This window comes from Coturnix japonica, chromosome 2 (assembly GCF_001577835.2).
Source record: "Coturnix japonica isolate 7356 chromosome 2, Coturnix japonica 2.1, whole genome shotgun sequence".
Classification (NCBI taxonomy): domain Eukaryota; kingdom Metazoa; phylum Chordata; class Aves; order Galliformes; family Phasianidae; genus Coturnix; species Coturnix japonica.
Window position 1 is genome coordinate 89,788,818 of NC_029517.1, and position 22,781 is coordinate 89,811,598.

General features: G+C 37.8%; 2 protein-coding genes across 6 annotated transcripts in view; one reads left to right on the top strand and one right to left on the bottom strand.

The window, feature by feature from the left end:
- The window catches only part of LAMA1 (laminin subunit alpha 1), a 97,190-nt gene extending 80,379 nt beyond the window's left edge, over positions 1–16,811 (top strand). Inside the window, exons 50-63 of one of the 2 annotated variants that reach the window (XM_015855286.2) lie at positions 1,057–1,201; positions 1,803–1,944; positions 3,031–3,145; positions 3,341–3,511; positions 4,202–4,353; positions 4,843–5,028; positions 5,512–5,665; positions 6,785–6,897; positions 7,912–8,101; positions 10,011–10,169; positions 11,149–11,302; positions 11,899–12,032; positions 13,187–13,409; positions 16,228–16,811. In XM_015855286.2, the coding sequence (XP_015710772.1) occupies positions 1,057–1,201; positions 1,803–1,944; positions 3,031–3,145; positions 3,341–3,511; positions 4,202–4,353; positions 4,843–5,028; positions 5,512–5,665; positions 6,785–6,897; positions 7,912–8,101; positions 10,011–10,169; positions 11,149–11,302; positions 11,899–12,032; positions 13,187–13,409; positions 16,228–16,388 (2,199 nt within the window). In that variant the 3' untranslated portion in view covers positions 16,389–16,811. Of the gene's footprint in view, positions 1–1,056; positions 1,202–1,802; positions 1,945–3,030; positions 3,146–3,340; positions 3,516–4,201; positions 4,354–4,842; positions 5,029–5,511; positions 5,666–6,784; positions 6,898–7,911; positions 8,102–10,010; positions 10,170–11,148; positions 11,303–11,898; positions 12,033–13,186; positions 13,410–16,227 lie in introns of those variants that run through there. The other variant, XR_001553442.2, reaches the window with a different exon arrangement.
- A 1,047-nt stretch (positions 16,812–17,858) lies between these two features.
- ARHGAP28 (Rho GTPase activating protein 28) overlaps positions 17,859–22,781 on the bottom strand; it is a 73,616-nt gene continuing 68,693 nt past the window's right edge. For all 4 annotated transcript variants that reach the window (XM_015855287.2, XM_015855288.2, XM_015855290.2 and 1 more), the window contains exon 15: positions 17,859–21,900. In XM_015855287.2, the coding sequence (XP_015710773.1) occupies positions 21,809–21,900 (92 nt within the window). In that variant the 3' untranslated portion in view covers positions 17,859–21,808. The remainder of the gene's footprint in view (positions 21,901–22,781) is intronic.

The following is a 22,781-nucleotide window of genomic DNA, read 5'->3' on the forward strand; positions in this document are numbered from 1 at the left end:
ATTAGATCACTTCATAACTCCTTCCTTACTTTCTCCCATGTCCACTTTCAATTTACCTTTATTAAAACAAGTTATCATCTTTGCATTGATTATTGTCTGTGATCAACACCATGTGTCAAAAGTACAAGGTTAAGGTTACGCCTTAGAACAAATATTAACGTGTAATGGAATACGCACACTCAATGAAAATAATTATTCGTTTGTTTTAATCCCGAGAGTAAAATTAAGGATAATTTAACTAAAAGCAAGAATCAGCAGGGACAACAAACTATTTTTTTTTCTTTTCCCTGCTGGATAAACCTTGGCAAGATGTAAAGCCTTTTGGAGTTGAACTTGCAGAATATATTATTCAATAGCCTTATTGAATTAAATCCATGAGTTTTGAATTCAGCAAACTGAAATAAATAACTGCGTTTCCAACAGCAGCATAAGCTAGACCCATCTCCAGACCTTCATTGTCACATCATGCAGTTTACCACCTACTTTTCCTGGAGGACAAAGCTTTGTTCAGATACAAATTGTTCTGGAGGCACTACATAATTCATTTGATTCATTATGTACTCACTGCCTGAATACATTGCACAATGATACGTGACTTAAATTTTACAGTGTGGAGAGGGCACTTCTAGAATGAAACAGACTTTTTTTTCCCCTTCTGTTGATGTGAATAAACATGTAGAATCTATTTGCATCTTGCAGAAAGAACATTGTATTGCTTGGTTATTATGCTAACAGTCAAATCAAATTACTCTCAATCAAAAACAAAAAAATTAATCGTGACATTTGTTGTTTAAACTTCTGTCTGCTGAGCAATCCAGCTTGCTGATTCATTTAAGTAAGAACAACAACAAAACAAAACAAAGGGTATAAATCCTTTTGTGGTACATGGAATTTAATTTTCCTAAATATAGCAAAGATGAACATCTTGGGCCTAAGAAATAGTCTGCAGGAGTTACCAACCCTTTTTCATACTCTAGGTCATACCTTCTAGATATGCATATTTCTGGAAGGTTTTTGTTTCATGTCATTGAATCTTTTTTTTTTTTTTTCTTCCAGAGAGATTTCTTGTCCCTTGAGCTTGTTGATGGCAAAGTGAGACTGACTGTTGATCTAGGTTCAGGACCTCTTGCTCTGACAACAGAAAATCGTTACAACAACGGAACATGGTATAAAATTTCATTCAGTCGGAACAAGAAGCAAGGTAGGCTACAGGCTGTTTACGAACAGAAATACCTAGGGGTTCCAGAAGAAGTATCGCCATAACCAAATCTGGATACTTACAGGATTTCTTTAGCTGCCACTTCTATATTACAGACAGGAGAATGACAGCAATGAAAATCTAGTGTTGGATTTGCCACATCTTATAAAGAGCAGGTAGTGCAGCAGCTGCCAGAACACCTATATTAATAGCACTTAAACAGTGAGAAATCTTTAAGTCTGTATATTAGGGAACATCTGTTTTGCATTTTTTTATAGTAAACTGTACAACTGAATTTTTGGGCCCGTGATTGGAAGTAATGCATTACAAGGGAAGTAATGCATTGCAAGTGATATATGTGAACAGCTATAACATATTCTCAGATTTATCTTTTTGTGAAGGCCCTTCCAGATTTGGTTTTGGCAGAGAGAAATAAATGAGAATAGCAGAACAGCTGGAACTACAATGTATGTACTCACTCTAAAAATAAGAAGATTGTCCATTTGACTCAATGAATATATTTTCCTTTATTAGAAACAAGATTGCCAAAATGGAAGAATGTGTGTTACTGTCCTTCTCTAGACCTTTACTCTTTCCTTTGCAGGAATGCTGGCAGTCACAGATGCATATAACCTTAATTACAAAGAAACCAAGCAAGGAGAAGCTCCTGGGGTTGCCTCAGACTTGAATCGCTCTGATAAGGACCCAATCTTCATTGGTGGGCTGCCGAAATCAAGGGCTGTAAGGTAAAGAGTGCATTCACTTCTCCTTTACTAAGACACCTGTGAGCAGAGAGAAAGACTAAGAAAATCTGATATTCCACTGATGTTAGTGGAAATCAGTGAAGTTTGAAGCCTTGCATCAGACTTGGTTATCTGTTCCTCACCTTTAGGCTCTACTATGGGGCTTTTCATAGCAATTTGGAAGGAGAACTGTCTGTTTTTCCCCTTCGTGGGTAATTTCCCCAGTAGCCATCTGCTCTTTGTGACAGGCTTTAGCAAGCATTCAGTGCTGTTGCCTGGAACAATGCTTCTCTGATCTTTACCCATGTGAGCCTTGTGCTTCCCAGCTGTCATTTATGGACAAAATTGCACTTCAGGTTGAGAGTTCTACTTCAGAAAGGAATTCTTGTAACTCGGTTTTGAAACTTATAACAGGTGAGAACTAAATGTAGTGCTTTTTTGTTAATGTTTATGCACATAGTTTATAGCTGGTCTCTAGTTAATACTTTCTATACTGTACATTCCTGCTGAGCTTGAGAAGCTACATTTCTTTCAGTGGCTTCGCTTAGAACAAACATGGCTGAAAGAAAAGCTAATTAAATTATCTGCATTTTCTTGACAGTAAGGTAAATTCCAGGACACTATTTATCTCTGTATATATTGCTCTCAGATGCAAACTTGAATCTTAGTTGGTACTGCAGCATGAAAGGAATTGTGGCAGGGAAAGTTAACATTTTTCTGAAGTAAATTTGGAACCAAATTATGTTGTCCTCCAGATTTGAGAAACAAAAAACAATAGCTACATTTACCCTCACTCAAAAGCTATCACTTTTCAGCTGGGAATTCAACTAAGAGTTTTGGAAAATGGCCTGACCTGTCAACACAGCACTACAGGCTTACATGTTTCCATTTGGGAATGGTGCTATCTGATTCTTTTTCAGATTGGAAATACCATCTGATAAGAAACCCAAAATAGCCCCTTTTTTACTTACACTGGGCTGTGTTCTTTTAGCCAGATCCTCTCTGTACTGAAGAGAGATGAATCTTTTCTCTCAGGAGATTCCAAATGCTGTTCACTGCAAAAAAACCAAACCTTGTTTTGTCTTTCAGGAAAGGTCTTAATAGTAGGATGTATGTGGGATGTATCAAGAATCTGGAAATATCCCGTTCAACTTTTGACTTGCTTAGAAATTCATATGGAGTAAGAAAAGGCTGTGTATTGGAGGTAGGAGACTCGGAGGTTTTATGATTTTAGTGTTGTTGAACAATGAATAGTTATATTTATGAAGGAATATAGTGAGTTGAAATTGACTTGTCTTGAAAAATTGTAGGGAAATTAATATGTATGTGAAATTATTTTTTCTTATTGGGTGCAACAGCAAGATAAAGTTCATAATTATTTATCTTATTCATAAAATAGCCTATTCGTAGCGTGAACATCTTGAACAATGGATATATCGAGTTGGAACCCAAGTCCTTAAGTCCGGAATCAGAACTGATGGCAACTTTTGCTACAAAGAACAGCAATGGTATCATCCTTGCTGGACTCAGTAGGGGACTGGAGAAGCGACGACGCAGACAAGCACATTTGGCAAGTACTGAAAATGAACATTTTTTTAGCGTTGTTTTTGTCATTTGTACTTGAAAATAATACATGAAAATTCAGTGACTAAAATAATAATAATGATAGTAGTAAAATAAAACTGATCAGCTTAGGAGAGGCCTGAGCTCAGAGAGGATAGAAGGACAAAGAGTACAGAGATCGTTGCAGGATAGAGATGAAGGATCTGTTAGCAGAGAGTAATTGCAAAGATTCAAACTAGTTTTTAAACAAACAAACAACAACAATTGCATGTGAATTAAACACTGAAAATTATTTTCCACTTTTGTTAGTCATTATTTACTGAAGCATTTGCAGCGAACAAAGGACTCATATCTGACTGGCTGTTCTAGAGGTCCTAGAATGCAGTGTCAAAAGTGTTAACAGGAATGCTTAACCTGTCCCTTTCTATTTCCTTTCCTCCAAGCAGGTATGTGTGTGGGTAAAAACAATCCCCTGGATTTCTGTTATGACCAGAGAAATTTTTCATGCCTTTTGTTAGAAGGCTTTGCATTCTGTGAGATGCTGATACATGCCTAATAGTTTTTCTGTTTCAGTACAGCTTGTTTAAAAAAAAGCTGGAGGTAAATTTCTCCAAACTATATTCTGTTTAAACAGTGATGAATGAGTGACAAAAAAATGAGTTGTAGTTAAAAAATAATTTTCTGATTAAATCCACAGCCCTTCTTTTCCATTATGCTGATTGATGGTCATCTTGCAGTGCATGTTAATGCTGGAGATAGAGCAAGTACTAGAAAAGTAATTCTTAGGTCTGCTAATGGAACATACAGTGATGGACAAGAACACTCTGTCATCCTAGTTCGGAATAAGAGGTACATATGACTGCAAACAGTTCTACCTGTTTAATTATTGTATGCCCTTGTCAGATTACCGCAATCTCTGAGAAGCTGCCTTTGAGAGCTCATTAAGTGGAATAATCATGTTGTGTTGTTCTGCTTTTACTGGAGGTGTTCTGATTTATATGGTAATTGTATACAGAACACAGCCACTGATTATATTGTATTAAAAAGCTCTCAGAATCTCGTGGCAGCTTGGCCACTTGAGTGAAGTATGCTTAATAGCATTAGAAAAAAATAGAGCTATCAAAATAATTTGGAAACATACTCAACAAAACAGTTAAAAATTATCTAAAGAAGGTCTTCTAGTTTTGTTTTGTTTTTTCCTTCTGGACACTAAAAGAATTACTGAATTTATGGAATTTTTCTTCTTAGAACAGCATATTTCTTAGGGTGAAAATAATGCTTCTAATACAAAAATGCCTGAGGCCCTTGTTGAATGTTTTCTCTACTTTATTTTTTTAGAATCATAACTGTACAGGTGGATGAAAGTAACCCTTCAGAACTGAAGCTTGGTTCATCAGCAGAAATGAGCCCCATGAACATTTCCAACTTCTATGCTGGTGGCATCCCTGCAGGAGAGGGCTTCTTTGGGCTAAAAATGACTGGCTCCTTTTATGGCTGTATCAGCAATCTTATTTTTAACAAAGAGTAAGTCAGAGTGGTAACTTCCACGTTCTGGAAAGCTGAACAGTAATTAGTAATTATATTTTGAAATTGCTCTCCTGACATCGTTAATTTCTCTGTTTCTTTAACATAAGGCAAGTGTTATACTAATGACCTGGCATCATAGCATGAAGAAAATTAATATTGATTCTTAATTGCTACATTTCCAAATAACAGTGAACATGTCCTTAATGTGTATATGGATGCTGTGTAAAGTACTGCTCTCTATCATAGTTTCATCTGTACTTACAGATGCCTCCAAGAATATTTTCTATTAATATTGTTATATGGGCAATTATTTGCCTATTTTGTTTTTGTTGTTATTGGACTTGATGACTTTAGAAGTGTTTTTCCAATCTGATTTATGCTACAGTACTGTGAATCTTTCGGTTGTGAAAGATCTCGTGAAGTACTTTCCTTGTGCTTGGGATTTCACCTCTTAATATGTAGGTCTTTTAAAACACACAGGCTGTTGGATTTCACCACTTCCATGAAGTATGAACATGTGGATATGGACAGCTGCTTTTTGTCAGAGAAGCCTAAAGCAGCCATGCAGCTAGAAGACGTGGAGATTCAGGCTGAACTGCCAGTTCCCCTGAGGCCTCCTACAGATACAAAAAGAGTATGTGTTACAACAAAGCTCTGTTGCTTCTTCTAAGAAAGTACTTGGGTGAAAGTTGCATTTTTAGCTTTGTGGAAAGTTTTCAAAACAAGGACTGTATGTATTTGCTGCTTCTGTGGTATGTTGTTGGCCCATCGATGTGGATTTGAATAGATTATATCCTGTGGGGAAAAAAATATATATGTATATAAATTTGTGAAGCAGTCTGTTGGCCTTCTGAAAGGGAAACTTAGCTAGGTTTATCATGGTTCAATCAGTAACACTGAAAAGAGAAATGGAGTGATAATCTCTCAGTAGAAGGACTTGACATTAACTATTATATTCAGTCTGTTCTTGCCAAAGTAATTCCTTGCTGAGATTTGCATTAGTTGGGCAATTAGCATTTGCATTTTCCTGGTCACACAGATACAGTCTCTGGTCTGTGTCAAGAAGGAGGCACAAACTGTTGCAGAGAGACACAGCACCTGAATGCAGCTTGCATGGCACCTGTTTTCTCTCACACAGTCCCAGTTCCCAAGGCAGCATTACATTTCTCCTCCTGCAGCTGCACATCTTCCTGATGAATTTTTCCAAAGCATCTTGAAATCATTTTTATGTAGCAAAAGAAAGCGGGATTTTATGCATTTCATACAACTGTGACTATAAAAAGAAATAAGCTGTCCTTCTTAGAGCTTATGTATGGCTTTGGCTCATACTCTATTACTCAGCTCTTCATTCCCTAAATCATAACAAAAGCATACATCTCCATTAAATGGGGAAATATTTCATCTAAGTCTGTAAGGTTTTAACTGGCATTTTGCTCTGTCTTTTAACATTTGTTAGCAGAAGGACTATCAATTAAGAGAAACGGTTAACAAATACATCTCAAACTATAAACATTTCTTAGTAGAAGAGATCGGTACTGCACACGAGACATAGCTTAATCATTACAACTAGTCCTCTCTGAGCAACATGGTGGCTTGAAAAGGTTAGGAGTTTAGCAAATTGATGTTACCATATATTTTGTGGTTACCGTGAGGCTAAGTTTTTCTGCTTACAAAGATCAGAATAGGCATTTTGCCATTCCGCACTGCTGGCAAGCAGCTCATGCTATACCTCTTAATAACCCTTCATTAACAGGTGGCTTGTGCAAAAGATGAACTGCCTGATCATGTTCAAGGTGCCCATCAGTTTGGACTTGCCAAAGGCAGTCATATGACACTGCTCTTCAATCAGACTACTGTCAGGAAAAAGTGAGTATACCTTAATTGCATATTCACACAGTGTGTTATTCTTTAATGAACTTCATGAAGTGTGATGGTGGCTTTCATTCAGAATCAGTGCATTATGAGCTTTGAAAATGGCCCTTGACTCAATTTCTGTGATTTCCTCAAAGGAAGAAAGTATCACAACTACCACATCACAATTAACACATCTCCCTCGGATTTGTGGTCATGAGTTTATCAGAGTTCTGCATTTTTTTCCCAGTCCTTACTGGTCCCTGCTGCTTTGTGTGATGAAGATAACATCTTACTCTTTCTGGATTTGTGCAACTGTACCTTCCACATCTCCTTCCTTCCCAAGGTCACCAAAGGAGCTAAGACTGTGTAGCACTGTGTAGAGACTGACCTGTGATGTGATCTCTGCCTGTCTCGTTTTATTTTGAGGTCCTCAAAACAAAGCCTTCAAGACTAAGTTCCTTCAGCTTAGAAAGTTACGGCAAGAATAGGGAAAAGAACCCTTTCCTTTCTTAACCATTGCATTTTAACTACTGAATATAAGAACGCAGCGGAGACTTGATGCTATGCAGTCCTATCCTAGCATCTCTATAATACATAAATAACTTTTCCATGAATAACTTCTGGGGATTCAGAGTGCTTAAACAGCTCCTCTGTCTTTAAGCTTTCCTCTGTTCTCAGTCTGCCTGTTTATATTCCAACAGTCCTGCTAAAGTAATGGGATTTGTTCCTTCCTTGGGGCAGTAGACAAACCTGCAGTCATAAACAGCTGAGCCTGTCCCTCTTAAAACCTTGGCTCACTGTATGCTTTTCAAATTTCTAACAGGTACAACACTGATTTGTATTATGAAATGCAGTATAGGTCATGCCTTCACAGAACATAATGCAAATTCTATTTTTCTGGCCTTTGGAATAAAAGAAATGCTTCCATGAAGTTAAATTGGTTGAGGCTGTTCTCTACCTCTCGAGTAGCTTTTTGTCAATGCAGAATAAAATATGTAATGTTAACACTGAGTTTTTATTGTCTAGACTTTCTGTCCAGCTGAATCTCAGAACCTTTGCCTCCAGTGGCCTGATTTACTACATGGCTCACCAGAACCAAATTGATTATGCAGCCTTACAGCTTCATGGGGGACAGCTCTATTTTTCATTTGATTTAGGCAAAGGAAGAGCAGTAGCTTCTCACCCTGCTATTGTCAATGATGGAAAATGGCATACGGTAAGTAGTTACCAATTTTGTCCTTCGTTTTCTCTTCTCTGGTGTTACTGGGATGGCTTTTCACTGTTTTTCCTGTACAATTTCAGTTTTGTGAGGGCAAACACGTTTTAACTCAGTCATGAAACCATTCAGATCAATGCACAGTTAATTCCTCTAAAAATTATCTTTGGTTGATGCAATGATTCCACCCTCCAAGATTCTGAGATTATTTAGGAATAAAACAGTTCAGTCAGCGTGTAATAAGCATAATAATCATCTTCACTGGAGAAGTAACTGAGAGGTCTAAAGATTCTAGTCTTTTCCACAAAGAGCTTTCCATGCACTGTGCTACCAAAGACTTGCAACTGAGTGTGGGACAGGGTGAAACTGTGGCTGTAGAGTTTCTCCTTTCTCCTACTTACCACTTAATGCTTGAGTGCTAATAGTGCTAATGCTAACAAATAATCACCACGGATTGTGCAAAAAGAGAAAGGTAAACATTTTGAATCAGTGGAGGCTGGAGAGAGAGTGTTTGGCATAAGGCAAGTTCTGGGAGGAATTATGGCTGTAGATTTCAAACAGTATGTAGCCTTCCATACAGAAGGTCTGTGAGGCTACATCAGCCCAGTTCTTCTGAGCAACCCAGTGACTGTTGGCTCTGGCTTTCTTTGCAAGAAATATCTGTGATGTTTGCTGCAGTTTTAAAAGCAGCTCACCACATCAGTTATCTTTAGGGCAGGTGAGGTTGACAGCATTCATCCTGCTAAGCTTCCTTTGACTTGTTCATATGTGGAGCCTTACCTCCAGGAACTGGATTCTGTGGGATAAGGTGATTGATGACACAGAGCTGCCAATTTTCCTCAGTGCCTGGGGAATCAGCAAAGTTATTTTTGGTTTTCATATATAACAAGTAGAATAATAAACAATGAGAGCTACCAGAGAAAGCAAACGTGAACTGCTGTTAGAGAGTGATAACACAGATAAGCTCTGCTGCCTACCCTGAAGGGAAGAACACTTCAGGATTTAAAGCTGCATGTTTAAAATATAGCTACATAAAAACTGATACTCACGCTGTCAACTTTATAAGAGATGAAAAGATTCTGTATGAGAGCTGATCTTCCTTTACTACAAATGGCTAAAAAATGAACTTAAAACTTTTTCTGAAATCAAGGCTGAGTCACACAGCTGAGGATGGTTACTGCAGTAGCTGTACAATCAATTGAAACTAGCATGCTTTCCTGCCAGAAGAAACACCTTTCTTTCTGTTTTCTGTCATATTGTTCTGCTATACTGCTTTATCCCCTTACCAATCCAAATGTTTGTGAAACCTCACGTGGAACCTAATTAGGATTCTGAGTGTGGCTGCAAGTAACTGAAGAAGAGTAAAAAGTTAGAGATCAGTTATTATCTCAGCTGTATGTGAATAATCGTTTTCATGCAGAGAAGGCACAGGGTTATGAAAGAACAAGATAGAGCTGGAAAGCTTTTTTGGTCATAGCAAAGTCAGCACTGCCCATCATAAAACTATATCGTAGGAGTGTGTGCTTCAGAGAGCTGAGATGGCTCAGCTGGTGGGCAGCACAGTGTTGCAGACAAGCACAGATCTCTACTTTTCCAACTGAGTAACTTACTCATATCCTAAAGCAGTAAGCTAGTGCTTTTAAATAGTAGTTGTTAAAACATTAAAAAAAAAAACAAAACTGGGACAGGGCAAAATGTAATCATTATAGATCCCTGGGGAAGCAAAGAAACAGTTTAGGTTGCTCACTTGCATTCTGAAATGGCCTCATCTTCTCTGAATTTCATGAGACTGCCTTAGTATTATAATACATGCAAGCAATCTAACCTTTAATAATCATATTTCTTCCCTGGCAAATGATGACTAGGTAACTGACCCAGCTGATGTTTGCATGCTCTCATTCTTTTCCAGATAAGGACAGAATACGTTAAAAGAAAAGGGATCATCATTGTGGATGGACAGGAATTGGTATCGGTCAGTGCCCTGGGAGATGGCAGCACTTTGGATGTGGAGGGCAAGCTGTATGTGGGAGGACTCCCCTTAGACTATGTGGCGAAGAATCTTGGGAATGTAAGCTTTGGGGAAGGGTAAGGGGGGGGGTTACTGTCTGACAGTGTGAAATATTAGAATGGGTATACTGCATCAAACGCATCTGGTTTGGTATCCTGTCTCTGACAGGGGCAAAAAAGAAACAACAAAGAACGTAATGACTCTTTACTAAATAAATCTTCCTGGCTTTCTATGGTTTAGTGATTCCAGCTAGAGCTGGAACCTTGTGTTTTATTAATAGCCCTTAATGGATTTTCTTTTTTCTATCAACCTCTGGGTTGAAAACAGATAAACAATATAAATTCTCATGTTCAGTAGAAGAGAAAAATATGACCTAAAACCTCAGAAATTTTATAACCTAAATCCCGTTGGATTCACATAGGAATTTAGTGCCTTAAATATTTCTGAAAGGCTGCCTTTAGCTGTTTGAGATTAAAGCATACTGTTTACGCATGATTTTAGAAGGTATTTTTGTCACCTTCCTCCTTGCACTATCCACTATCCTAGGGAGGATTCTGGTGTTGATAGCTTTGTTTTCAATTTTGGTTATGCTTTCTTCACCCTTTTTAATTGCATAGTGGGGATAATTTTGAATATGCAATTACTAAAAAGGATAGTAAGAAATTCTAATCAGTCTTATTGCTGGATGAAACTCTGGTGATCCATACTTGGAAAAAGCCTTAGAAAATATTGGTTTACATATGAATTTGCTAAAATGTATCTGAAGTGTCTTTTACTGTGGGGTATCTCCCTTTTCAGATTCAAGCAAATGCAATTCTTTCTGTACATTATGAAGTGCGTATACAGTGTTCCTCTGTAAGTCACTGTGTGCATTTTCAACCTTACATAAGTAAATGTAGTAAATAAAAAATGTAATTATGTAAATATTTTAGATCCTACTGTGTTTTGTTCTTAATTTACAATAACCTCAGGTGAATCACAAAAAGAGCTTAGCAGCAGTTTTTCTTATGCATTAATTCCTGCATTTTGGTATGTCTAGGTGACTCACAGTATTCCTGCCTGCATTGGCAGTATGACGATTAACAGCAAGCAACTGGACAAGGAGAGCCCTGTCTCCATCTTTGCTGTGAATAAATGCTATGCAACAGTGCAGGATGGCACATTCTTTGATGGAAGTGGCTTTGCTGCTCTTGGTAAGTGTCATTAAATGGAAGCAGTGTCTTAGTGAATTAATGCCAACAAAAACGGATCTGTTTTAGTCCTTGTTGGAAGTATACATATTTAACATTCCCTGCTAATATTTAACATTCCCTGACGTATTTCTGAGTCCTTTCAATTCATGCGCCCCAAAGTGGCCATTTTCACATAGGGTCAAGGAGTTGATGACTTTGGGGAAAGAGACTTCTTTCTTTTGCAGCTGATGTTCATGTCACATTCATAGAATTAGGCTGATGTCTGATTAAACTGTATGGAGACAGAAGATGCAGGGAATTGTGAAGTTACATGTAGGATTACATTCATTTAAGCTCTTGACTCTTTCTTCAGCAAATGAGATAAAAATGTTTTAAATCTAAATGAAAGAAATGAAACATATCTGGGAATGTTGCTTTTCCAGTATAAAATGTGAATTTTGATTTTGGACAATTTACTTTGGAAAAACTCTAAAGAGTTTCTGCAAAATCCTATCCCAGCAAATTAGTTAATGTGCTTTTTAGGTCATTTAATGACTGTATACGAATGCTTCTTAAACTGTGAATTCTTTCATTAGAAGCTTGTAATTTCTTTTCAGTCAGAGAAGGTTACAAAGTCCGTTCTGATGTGAACATCACGCTTGAGTTTCGTACTACAGCCATGCATGGCGTTCTCCTTGGAATCAGCAGCGCTAAAGTTGATGCCATTGGATTGGAGATTGTAAATGGCAAGGTAGGTTGCCCTGGGCTGGCATACTCATTTCACAAGGCTTGTTATAAGTAGGAGGATTAAATGGTAGGGTACCACTAAAGAGTCACCACTGAAATGTGGAGGCAAAATGTCAGAACCAAATCCCTGCAGAACTGGTATGGGGCGGACTATAATATAATTATATATTATGATATAATATGATAATATATCATATTATGATATATTTATGATAATATATCATATTATGATATATTATCATCATAATATGATAAAATGTGGGATTAGCAGAAGTCTCTGGAACTTTCTGCCTTTGTAATTGTTGTAATTCATTTTAGCCTGAAGCCACTGTGACCTCCCATACTAGATATCTTGTATGTTAGACTGAATATATTCCTTTCTTGCAGTGCAATACTTTTTCTGCCATAGAACTGAACTTAGCCTTCTTATGCATATTCTCCTACGTACAAAACACCCTGTTTTGTAGTCTCTTCTCTGATATTCCTGAGCAGTATTCTGGACAATTAATTCTCTCTGTAAAACCACTGGTCGTTATGCTCCATCAGCGTTTTAACAATCAATACATAGTGCACCACTCATCTTCTGCAGAAAAAAATATATATATTTGATTGCTCTTAAGTATTTCCTTTCCTCAGAAAGAGCTCATTTTTTATTCAATACTTCCTAGTTAGAGATAGTGTTAAATATGACTGTTTTTATAGAAGGTATTTTCTTTGCTCGTATTTACATATTAATCCTTATCACAGAATTCAAGAAATATCTACTGCTTTCATAAACAGAGGGATGAAATAAATAAATACACATACTGGCAGTAGTAAGTACTTACAGTTCATTCCCTTCAGCTAGGCACAGCAGTTCTTCTTTCAAATCTTATGTCTCTGTTTCTGTGAGAAAATTGTTATTGTAGTTGTAGGAAACATTGAAATCCCATGTACACAAACCTAGCCACAGCCACATGGATGGATCTAAGTCTTTTGGATTTCAAGTATAGTTCAATTAAGGACTCACAGCCAATCAAAGTAAACATTGGCTCTGCATAACTACCAAACATTTCTAAAATGGAAATATCTGCACCAGCATGATTATGCTTTTATCTAGATAAATTAGTTAATCTATTCTTACTTCTTATCTTTATTGTCATCTGGCTGTTTATGCAGGTTTTATTCCATGTCAACAATGGAGCTGGCAGAATAACAGCTACATATGAACCAGGAGTTGCAAACAGTTTATGTGATGGAAAATGGCACAAGCTTCAAGCAAACACAAGCAAATATCGTATCTCACTGATAATTGATGGGAATTTGGTTCATACTGATAATCCCTACATTCAGTCAACATCTGCAGATACAAACAATCCCATCTATGTTGGAGGTTATCCTGGTAGGTACAATAATATTTCTTTCTGCTTCTTTCCCTTCTGTGTACTTTCTTTTTTTCCTAAGAATCATCCCCCTCTCCTCCTCTGTGTCATAAGTTCCTGAATGAGTTACAGATCTTAGTTACCATTTTCCATGTTGTTACTGAGGCCGCAGTGTTTTAATGATTGCATTCTATCATGGTGGAATTCATTCAGCTGTTGAGTGGGTTGGAGAGATGAACTGAATTATTTCACTTTCCTACACAAATCTGCCCCTTTGTTTCTGAGATGGATTACTTCTGTGCTTCTGTGTGGTTTGTCTTTCGTAGTATCCCTGAGGGTTCACAACATCCCTACCTGTGTAATTCACTTTTCCCTCTACATTCATAGCATCACAGAATGGCTTAGGTTGGAGTGGACCTTAGAGATCATCTATTTCCAGCCCCCCTGCTGCCCTCTAGATCAGGCTGCCCAGGGCCCCATCCAATCTGGCCTTACATGCTTCCAGGGATGGGGCATCCACAGTTTCTCTTCACAACCCAATCCAGTGCCTCACCACTCTCTGAATAAACAATTTCTTCTTAACATCTAACAAAAATCTCCCCTCTTTCAGTTTAAAGACATTCCCCCTTGTCCTACCATTATCAGACTGTAAGAAGTTGGTCTCGCTCCTTCTTGTAAGCACCCCTCTGGTACTGGAAGATCACAATGAGTTTTCTCTTCTCCAAGCTAAACAAGCCCAACTCCCTCAACCTTTCAACAGTAGAGGTGCTCCAGACCTGTGACCATCTTTGTGGCTTTCCTCTAGACCCACTCCAACAGCTCCATGTCCTTTCTGTACTGTGGACCCCAGCTTAGACACAGTACTCCAGATAGAGCTTCAGAAGTGCAGAGCAGAGAGGAACAGTCCCCTCCCTCTCCCTGCTGGCCACCTCTCTTTTGATGCAGCTCAGGATGCAGTTGGTCTTTCAGCTTTTAGTTGGCTCATATCCAGCTCTTTGTGTATCATGATCCCTCAAGTCCCTTTCCACAGGGCTGCTCTCAACAAGTTCTCCCAGTGTGTACTTGTATTTTGCACTTGGTCTTGTGAAGCCTCATCAGGTTCTCATGTTTGAACATGTTTGAACCTAACCTCTCTCATTTTTGAGCAGGTCTAGGTCTCAATGGATGGTGTTTCTCCCTTCTGTTCTGTGAACTGCACCACTTACTCTGATGTCATCAGCAAACTTGCTAAGAGTCTGCTCAATCTCACTGTCAGTGTCATCAATAAAGATTCTGAAGAGTGCTGGTCCCTTGATGGGCCCCAGGTGCAGACCTTTTCTAAGTGACCTACATCTGAACATAAAGCTGTTGACAACAAACCTCTGGCTGTGATCATCCAACCAGTTATTTATCCATCTAGTTGCTCAGCCTTCAAATCCACATCTCTCCAATTTAGAGATAAGAATGTGGTGCTGGACCATGTCAAATTCCTTGCACAAGTTCAGGCGGATAACATCACTTGCCCTTCCTAGGTCTATGGATGTCATCACTCCACCGTAGAAGGTCTCTAGATTGGTCAGACATGATCTGTCCTTGGTGAAGCCATGCTGACTAAGAAATGTTGTTAGAGTACAGTTTTCTGCTTTATTTTTGCTATTTTTTCATGTCAGAGACTATGTAGAAGTCACATTGCAGCAGAGGCACATACATACCTCTTGCATATCTTCTAATTAACCGTATATCCATCATACAATGATGGTAATAGAGATTATGTAACTGGAATACATTTAGATTTTATGAATTGTTTGCTGATAATTTGAGCCAACACAATTTATTTATTAGGACAGCAGAATTTGGATCATCATGATGAAAATGTATTTGAATAATGCATCACTGAGTAGGTTTTGTATGGGTTTGAATATCCTGTACCTTTAAACATATTGTCATATGCACATATAAATTGGTCTATGAAACAGCTGTTATCATTTTTCTTTCTTTTTCAATTTATGTTTATTTATTTATGTTTATTTATCTATTTATCTATGCATCAGTTTATTTATCTATTTATTTATTTGTTTGTTTGTTTATTTGTTTATTTATTATTCCTTTATGTTGAAAGAGGGAGCTGAGGTTTGATGGGCAAACTCAGCTTGCAAATGTTTGGGAAGCCTCAGAGACAATAGCTTAAAATGTTACAGAGCCTTCTGCTGGACAAGGTTTATGAAAAATGAATTAATGCTAATTAAGTGGATCTTGATTAATATAGGTCTTGCTTGAATACCAAAGTAGTCTTATCAGTATTTTGTGAACCCTTTTGTAAAATCGGGTAACACTATGGTAATTATTCTTTCAGTACTTTATCCCTAAAGAATAGAGTTCATGGAGAAGAGAGAAATTCTTTAGTTATGTACTGCAGAATTGTAGAGTGAAATGTTTCACAGGTTGTATAGCAAAAAGAGTTGGAGTCAATACCAATTTCATGTTTGATAGCCATGGGTTCTCCTGGCAAATGTATAACTCAGCTTTTGCTTCTTATTCTGACAGTTTCAATTTCTACTTGAAAAGTATCTATGTAAAATAGCTTTCCCCTCTCTTTTCCCTGCTCTCATTTTCATTCCCACTGTCCCTTGAGGCAAAATATTCCTGCAAATTCTGCCTAAATTATGCCAGTGTATGGCTCATGCTTGAAGGCACCAGTACCCATCCATGGTAGGATACCCTAGGTCATTCAAGTTTGATTAGAACTTGGTGCTCATCTGTTGTTATTTTTTTGAGAGTGGAAGCAAATAATAATGTGGATCTTTGTGTTATTTCAGTTCTCTGGAAGTAGATTTTACATAGTTCATGTTTGTTTTTCAGGTGATGTGAAACAGAACTGTCTTACAAGCAAGAGCTCATTCCATGGCTGCCTGAGGAACCTCGTGCTAACCAGGGGCCAACAGGCTGAACTGTTTGACTTCAGCAGAGCTTTTGACCTGCGTGGAGTCTTTCCTCATTCCTGCCCTGGAGCTCAGCAATGAGCTGAACAAATCCTGTCAGGGTTAGAGACAGGTTTTATGTTTATCAGTTGTTTTCCATTCTCATTTCGTAATGGATAGATTTTTGTTTTTTTGTTCCTTTGTGAGAGCCTGCATCTCTTTGATTTTTCTGGTTGTTTTTCAACTCAGGTCACCTTTTTTTTTTTTTTTTTTTTTTTTAGTCAGAAACTCTTATGTCTGTATTTTAACTAGATTTTTTTTTAAACAACGAATACCTCTACTACAATATTTAGTGGCATTAATTGGATATTTTTCTTTTGGGAATTTTTATTAATCGGTGTTTACAATACGTCTTCTCTTGATTACTTGACAGTATTTCATTTTATTGTGTGTTGGTCATTTTATGAACAGTTAATAGCGTTGAGCCAAATAATAAAAATGCAATAAACTGCATTGTTTCATGTAGTTCAATTGTCCATATATTTTATTTAGAAGAGTCATAAGGTTATGAAGTGAAAAGCAGAGGTGGTTTGAGTCCAGCAGAGGGAGCAGGAGACTAAGGGCATAATTTTGAAGGTATCAGATTCTGTGTCCGATGAAGAGAATTCTCTTATTTATAATTTCTATAATAGCTCTCATCCCTTTTCCTTCTCCTCCAGTCCCTGTGGCTGTCAGTAACTGCGTTATTGAGGAGGAGTATGTTCCTGTTTAAGCTTTCATTTGAGCAGCATCTCTGTGGCACAGAGGATGTGAAATATTGTATTGGTGAAGAAACCATTGGGGTCTGGTTTGGCAACAACTGTGTATTTTGGCAATGAGAACTAACACGTGTCTTGGGAAATCAGTACTTCTTACAAGGCAGAGGGAAATATCTTTGATTCCCTGTGATTCCTAATTTCCACGCCAGCACGCAGGTCTAGATTTTCCTTTTGTGTTTGCCTCCATTTCAAACATGAGACTTCCAGTAGCTGTGCTTGGGCCAGTTATGGAGGATACACACTCATTCTGACTCAAGTAACGACATCTCTTAATCAACTGACTGGACCATTGAGTGGTGCTGAAACATGTCTGATACTTGAGGATGGATCTGTAATAAATATAGTTCCTTATGAGTCACTTCCCTATCCTTTTTGTTTTTGAACCAGCAGGTTTTTTGTTAATGCCTCACAACTTGAGCTTTTAGTAAGCATTTCTACAGTTCCTTCTAAAGTGAATTTTGATCTACTTATTTCTTAGTAATAAAGAAAATAAAAAAAATAAAAATAAAAAAAATACTAGATCGAATAAACCTGAGTTACCAATAATTTCAGTGAGACAGGATTCCAAGCAGTGTCATCTTGTTCCCTGCTTTGGTGTGGACAAGAGAAAGAGCTCCTGGTAGAAAGAAGTGCTCCACTGAAGCAGCTATGGGTTGTAGCTGTTCGGGCACCGTAACAACACCATTATCCTTAGGATGGATTCGCCTGCTGTTTTTGTAATCTCTGTCACCTGCTTCTGTCAGAAAAACATGTGTTTTAACTTCAAAGAGATTTATTTCGTTGGTATTGTTTTTATTTTTGACACGAGTACAAATACAGTGGACACATTCTGCTGTACAAATACACTAATATGTGGGCTTACATCAACAAAACACTTAACATTATAAAAAGGAGTGTAGGGAAAACGTACATGCAGACATTTTGCTTTGCTTAGTGGCATCATATTATTATCCAGAGAAAACAGACATTACTGGAAAGCCATTGAAAAATAAAAACTGAAACACTGTTCTTGTTTGTTGTCTTTTAACCCCAAGATGTGATCTAATGAGGTTCACATTACAAGCAGTCATCGAGGCAGCATGGTTTGGATAGTTTTGTCCATACTTTCGAATGTGCTTTTTAATATATAGAGGCAATTTCCATGTCTTGCCACCTACAGCAAGAAACATTTTATCTATGTAAAAGGCTAATATCAGAGGTATCATTAATAATAGAAAGCTTTGGAATATTAAACCTCTAAGTCAAAATATTGTTTCTGGAAAATGGTAAGTGAGGTAGTTTTTATTAGATGCAGACACATTTGCACACATGCATGTGTTATAATGACCTTAGCTGCATGAACAGGTGAGAGCATTCCAGTTTGCTTCCAATACCTATTTGTTGCAGCACTCTGTATGTGTGGACAAGTGAAATTCTGTCTTTCTTGAATATTTTCTGGTATATATCAGTTGGAGAATATAAATGTTTGAGGCACCTTTGGAATTTGTTGAATAAGTTTCTTCCTGTTTGCTGCCACATGCTGATTAATAGCTTTCATACACATTGCTTTTTTAAGGTGACAATATTATCGCATCTTTGTTCTTAATTACTGCTAGGGGAAGCAAAATTCCAGGCTCACCTGTCAGCATCCTGAAATCTAAGGCCTAAAGCTGAAACTTCACCTTTAAAAATATGGTGAGATTGTTTGCTTTGCTTCATATTAGTTCAAGTTAGTGTATCACACCAACATGGTACGACTTAATGTTTAACAATATTAACCACAGTATGCATGGATCATTAGGTTCATTTGCATTAAAAAAGTATTGTGCCATTCTGTTTCAGTGACAGCAGGTGTCTGGCCATGCTGTAGTATCTGGGGTACTGTTTGGAGAGTTGAGGTCATCTACTAATGTGCATGTCTCAGAAAGTTACAGGCAACCTTAGTATGAAACAAGGGCTCACACAAGAGGTTTCATTCCCTCAGATTTGTCTTTTCTAAGTTGCAAAGAGGTAAAAGGTGAAAGTCTTCTAGTAACCCCTTGTATTCAGTGCAGAGAACAGTGACATTTAAGGTATATTTTTGATGAAGTCCTCATTTCGAGGTCCAGAATGCACAGGTACTCTACTTTTCCTTCCCATGTACAGAACTGAGAACATGGACTGAGTGGGAAGATCCTGAAAATCAATGTGTTTGTCTGAAGGTGGTACTATAGAAAGAGTTGCCTTGTTTGTCACAAAATTTCAAATTCTTTGGTAATGTTCAGACTTTCCATATAGTCATAAAAGCTTTTAGTTGACTATAAATACAGTGATGCTTAGCATTTATGTTATGCTCTTTGTTTTCCAGGCACTTTCAAGATATAATCCCTTTGCTGAGTTTGTCCTTCCTAGATGGATATTTATAATTCCTGCTCTGCTAGTGAAGCTCTTTGGCTGTGTCTGAGAGCAGAATTTGACTCCAACTAATTCTCATATAACCTTTATAAGAAAAAATATCCTGTTTTACAGCTGAAAAAGGAGGGCACAGCACAGCAGAAAGGACTGTCCATGTTCACAGAGGGAACTAACTGGAATCAGGATAAAAGCACATGACAAAACATTCATTCCTAGGCCTATGAGTAAACCACAGTTCTACTCTCTTGTATATGTATACATAAAATAAATAGTTGTCAAAATAAGTAGTGCATTTTATAACAAAACTGTCCTAGACATAGCCTGGCTGCAACTATGCACCCATTAGTGTTATGAAAAAGAAAACAGCGAGAAGTTAAAAATTATACACATTTTAAAGTAGACAAAAAAGAAACAAAAAAACACCAAAAACCAACAACACTGCTAGATTTCATATTGTATCTAAAGAAGGAAAAACAGAAAGGCAGGATCTGTCCTCTGTAGTCGTTGTTGCTGGGAAGAGGACAGATTAGAAGTTGATTTCTTTCACTGAACACTGACAAAAAAATAACCACTGCAGATCTCAATTTGCTTTGAACCAGAAATAGGGCTCCTCAAATGTGAAAATCATCATCATCATTGTGCAGCTTCAGAAGCTTGTCACAGCCTACAGGGTTTCTCTTTAGCATAGTATACTATAAGTTCACCTAGAAGACTTGGTTCAGAAGGCTTTTACATTTCTAGTTGGTACCTGAAGCATCAGCTTCAGTCTCATCTGTGTGTCCTGATCATGAACAGTACTAGCTGACCACAGTGGGTGAATTCACTGAGCAACACATCTGTGTGATTATGGTAACACTGCAGTGTGTTTGAAGGTGTTCCTATTCTTTTGATAAGACAAAGATGAAATCATATCTGCTGTTTTACAGATACCTGTGTATTCCTTTCTCAACAAACATACTTTATTTACACAGAGAACCACATGGTTGGGTGAAGAAGGGTGCTCACCTTAGTGATTGTCTGCCAACTGGACGCTCTTTCTTCTGTTTTTTACTCTATGCTGTCAATGCAGTTAGAACCCACTGTTCTTTTGTCACTCTGTGTGGTTTGATGGACTGCATGCAGCCAGCAAAAGTAGCTGTAGTTTACTGCTGCAGAAGTAGGAGAAACCCTAGTGCAGCTGGGCCTGGTTTGGCTCTGGTCTTAAGGCCCTCATTGTGAAAAAGTTAAGAGTATTTTAAACCCTTCTTTTGATTGGAAGCTTTTTCTCTGTGCCATATCTTAGAAGATGTGTATGAAGATATTTCTTCTCAATGCAGCTGAGTAGTATAAAAATTGCTTACATACTGAAGCTAAAATAAAAGAAAAATAATTAGGTTACAAATAAAGAAACTACAACATTTAATGAAAAAGATGATGTCTGTAAGCGGCACCATTAACACATAATTCATAGTGTGGCATCACACAGACTTAAATCTGAGAATATAAAGTAAAAGATGGAGCCAGAAAATATGTCTTCTCACCTACCATTCATCTCCTGAAGCTTGTGTGTGAGACAGGGGAAAGACGGAGGAAATGGTTTGTGGTGCTACAAATGCACACATTAATGAAATCCACACAGACGGTTTCAGAAGACTGATAGTAATATATACAGTGGTACATACATAAAGCAGTACAGCTGTCTACACAGTAGTTCTCCCCCTTGCCTCCCTCCCTCCCCCAGCACCAAGTACTCATGAGGAGTGACTGAGAGATATAAATATTGCAGTAACGCACTCTGCACAGGTTTACTTTTGGCAGAAATGTTTGATTTAGTCACATGGCTCCTTCTTGGCACTGCTGCAAGTTGACATCCTCTGTTTTGTGCTTGACAGATACCTTCTCCTTGAATGTCTTTGTGATGCCTTTTTGTTACATTGTGGTAGGTAGTGTTTCATGCATCCTTGGATGCCACTGGATTATTTCCTCCTGCAGAATCCATGTTCCAATGCTGAGTCAGGAAACAAAGAACTCCATATATGATGGGCTAATTTCTGTGCCTCCGTACCTTGGTCTGTCCTCCTCAGCTCCTGGGCCAACTCTAGCACAAGCACAATCCATAGGAAAGCATAACTGATGTGCATTATTCAAATGGTCCAGAAACTGGAATGATAATTCTTAATACCAAAAGTAGTACAGGATGAACATCCATTGGACAGTATGGTAGAAAGGAAAGATGTCCCATAGGTAGCTACCATTTTGTTTTCATCACTGGCAAGAGGCGAGAGCTTCTTCAAATGACGGGCATCACAGTTGTTCATTTGGCCTTTGTCCAGTATGCTACAGCCTTGTGCTTCAGCTTGCTTTTGGTTTTATCACCCATTCTGCCTGAGGATTTGCACGGTAAACATCTAACATGTATGCATCTGGATCCAAACAGTGCTGACCTGAAACAAAAAATGACAGCCACAAATCATATTGTGTTTTGAGTGCATTGTTTGCTTGTTAACTGGATAATAAATAATAAATAAGGTAAGAAATTCTTGAGTTAAATTGATTTGTTGCATTATATTGGATTTATGGTGGGTGATGCAGCCATTTAACTGGTGAGGTTACGCTGCTATGACAAAAAGGATTATGGTCAAACTTTTATCCAGTTAGTTACTTAAAATGTCATTAGGGTCCTAATAAAGTAAAAACTTTATCAATGAATTAATGCATGATCAGTTTTATTAAACACCTTGGAACATCTGGGATTATAAAAATCACTTTAAACTAGCATATAAATTAAATGTTCAGATTTCTTTTTCTGCAAGAGCATGTTAGGAATACTTGAGGTTGCTTCAGAAAGTCTTATGATCCTCTCCTGTATTAGCATCTCTTGGTCATCCTGTTTAGAGATGCAAAACAAATCCATAATCAAGTGAAGCACAGCATGAGTATATCTTCAATAATAAAGACTTTGGTTCTTGACTGCTTTTGAATTAGCCTGTAGTATTCTGTAATGATTTTACAGAGATTATTTAGAAATGACAGGTTGTAGATTGGGCAGAGAGGAACCTTATGAGGTTCAACAAGGGCAAATGCAGTGTTCTACTCCTGGGGAGGATTAACTGCCTGTATCAGTATAAAATGGGGGCTGATCTGATGGAAAGGAGCTCTGCAAAGAAGGACCTGGGTGTGCTGGTGGATGACAGGTTGGCTGCGAGCCAGCAGTGTCACCTTGTGGCCAAGAATGCCAATGGTATACTGACGTGTATTAACAAGAGTGTGGCCAACAGGTTAAGGGTTGTGATCCTCCCTCTCTGCTCTGATGAGTACACATCTG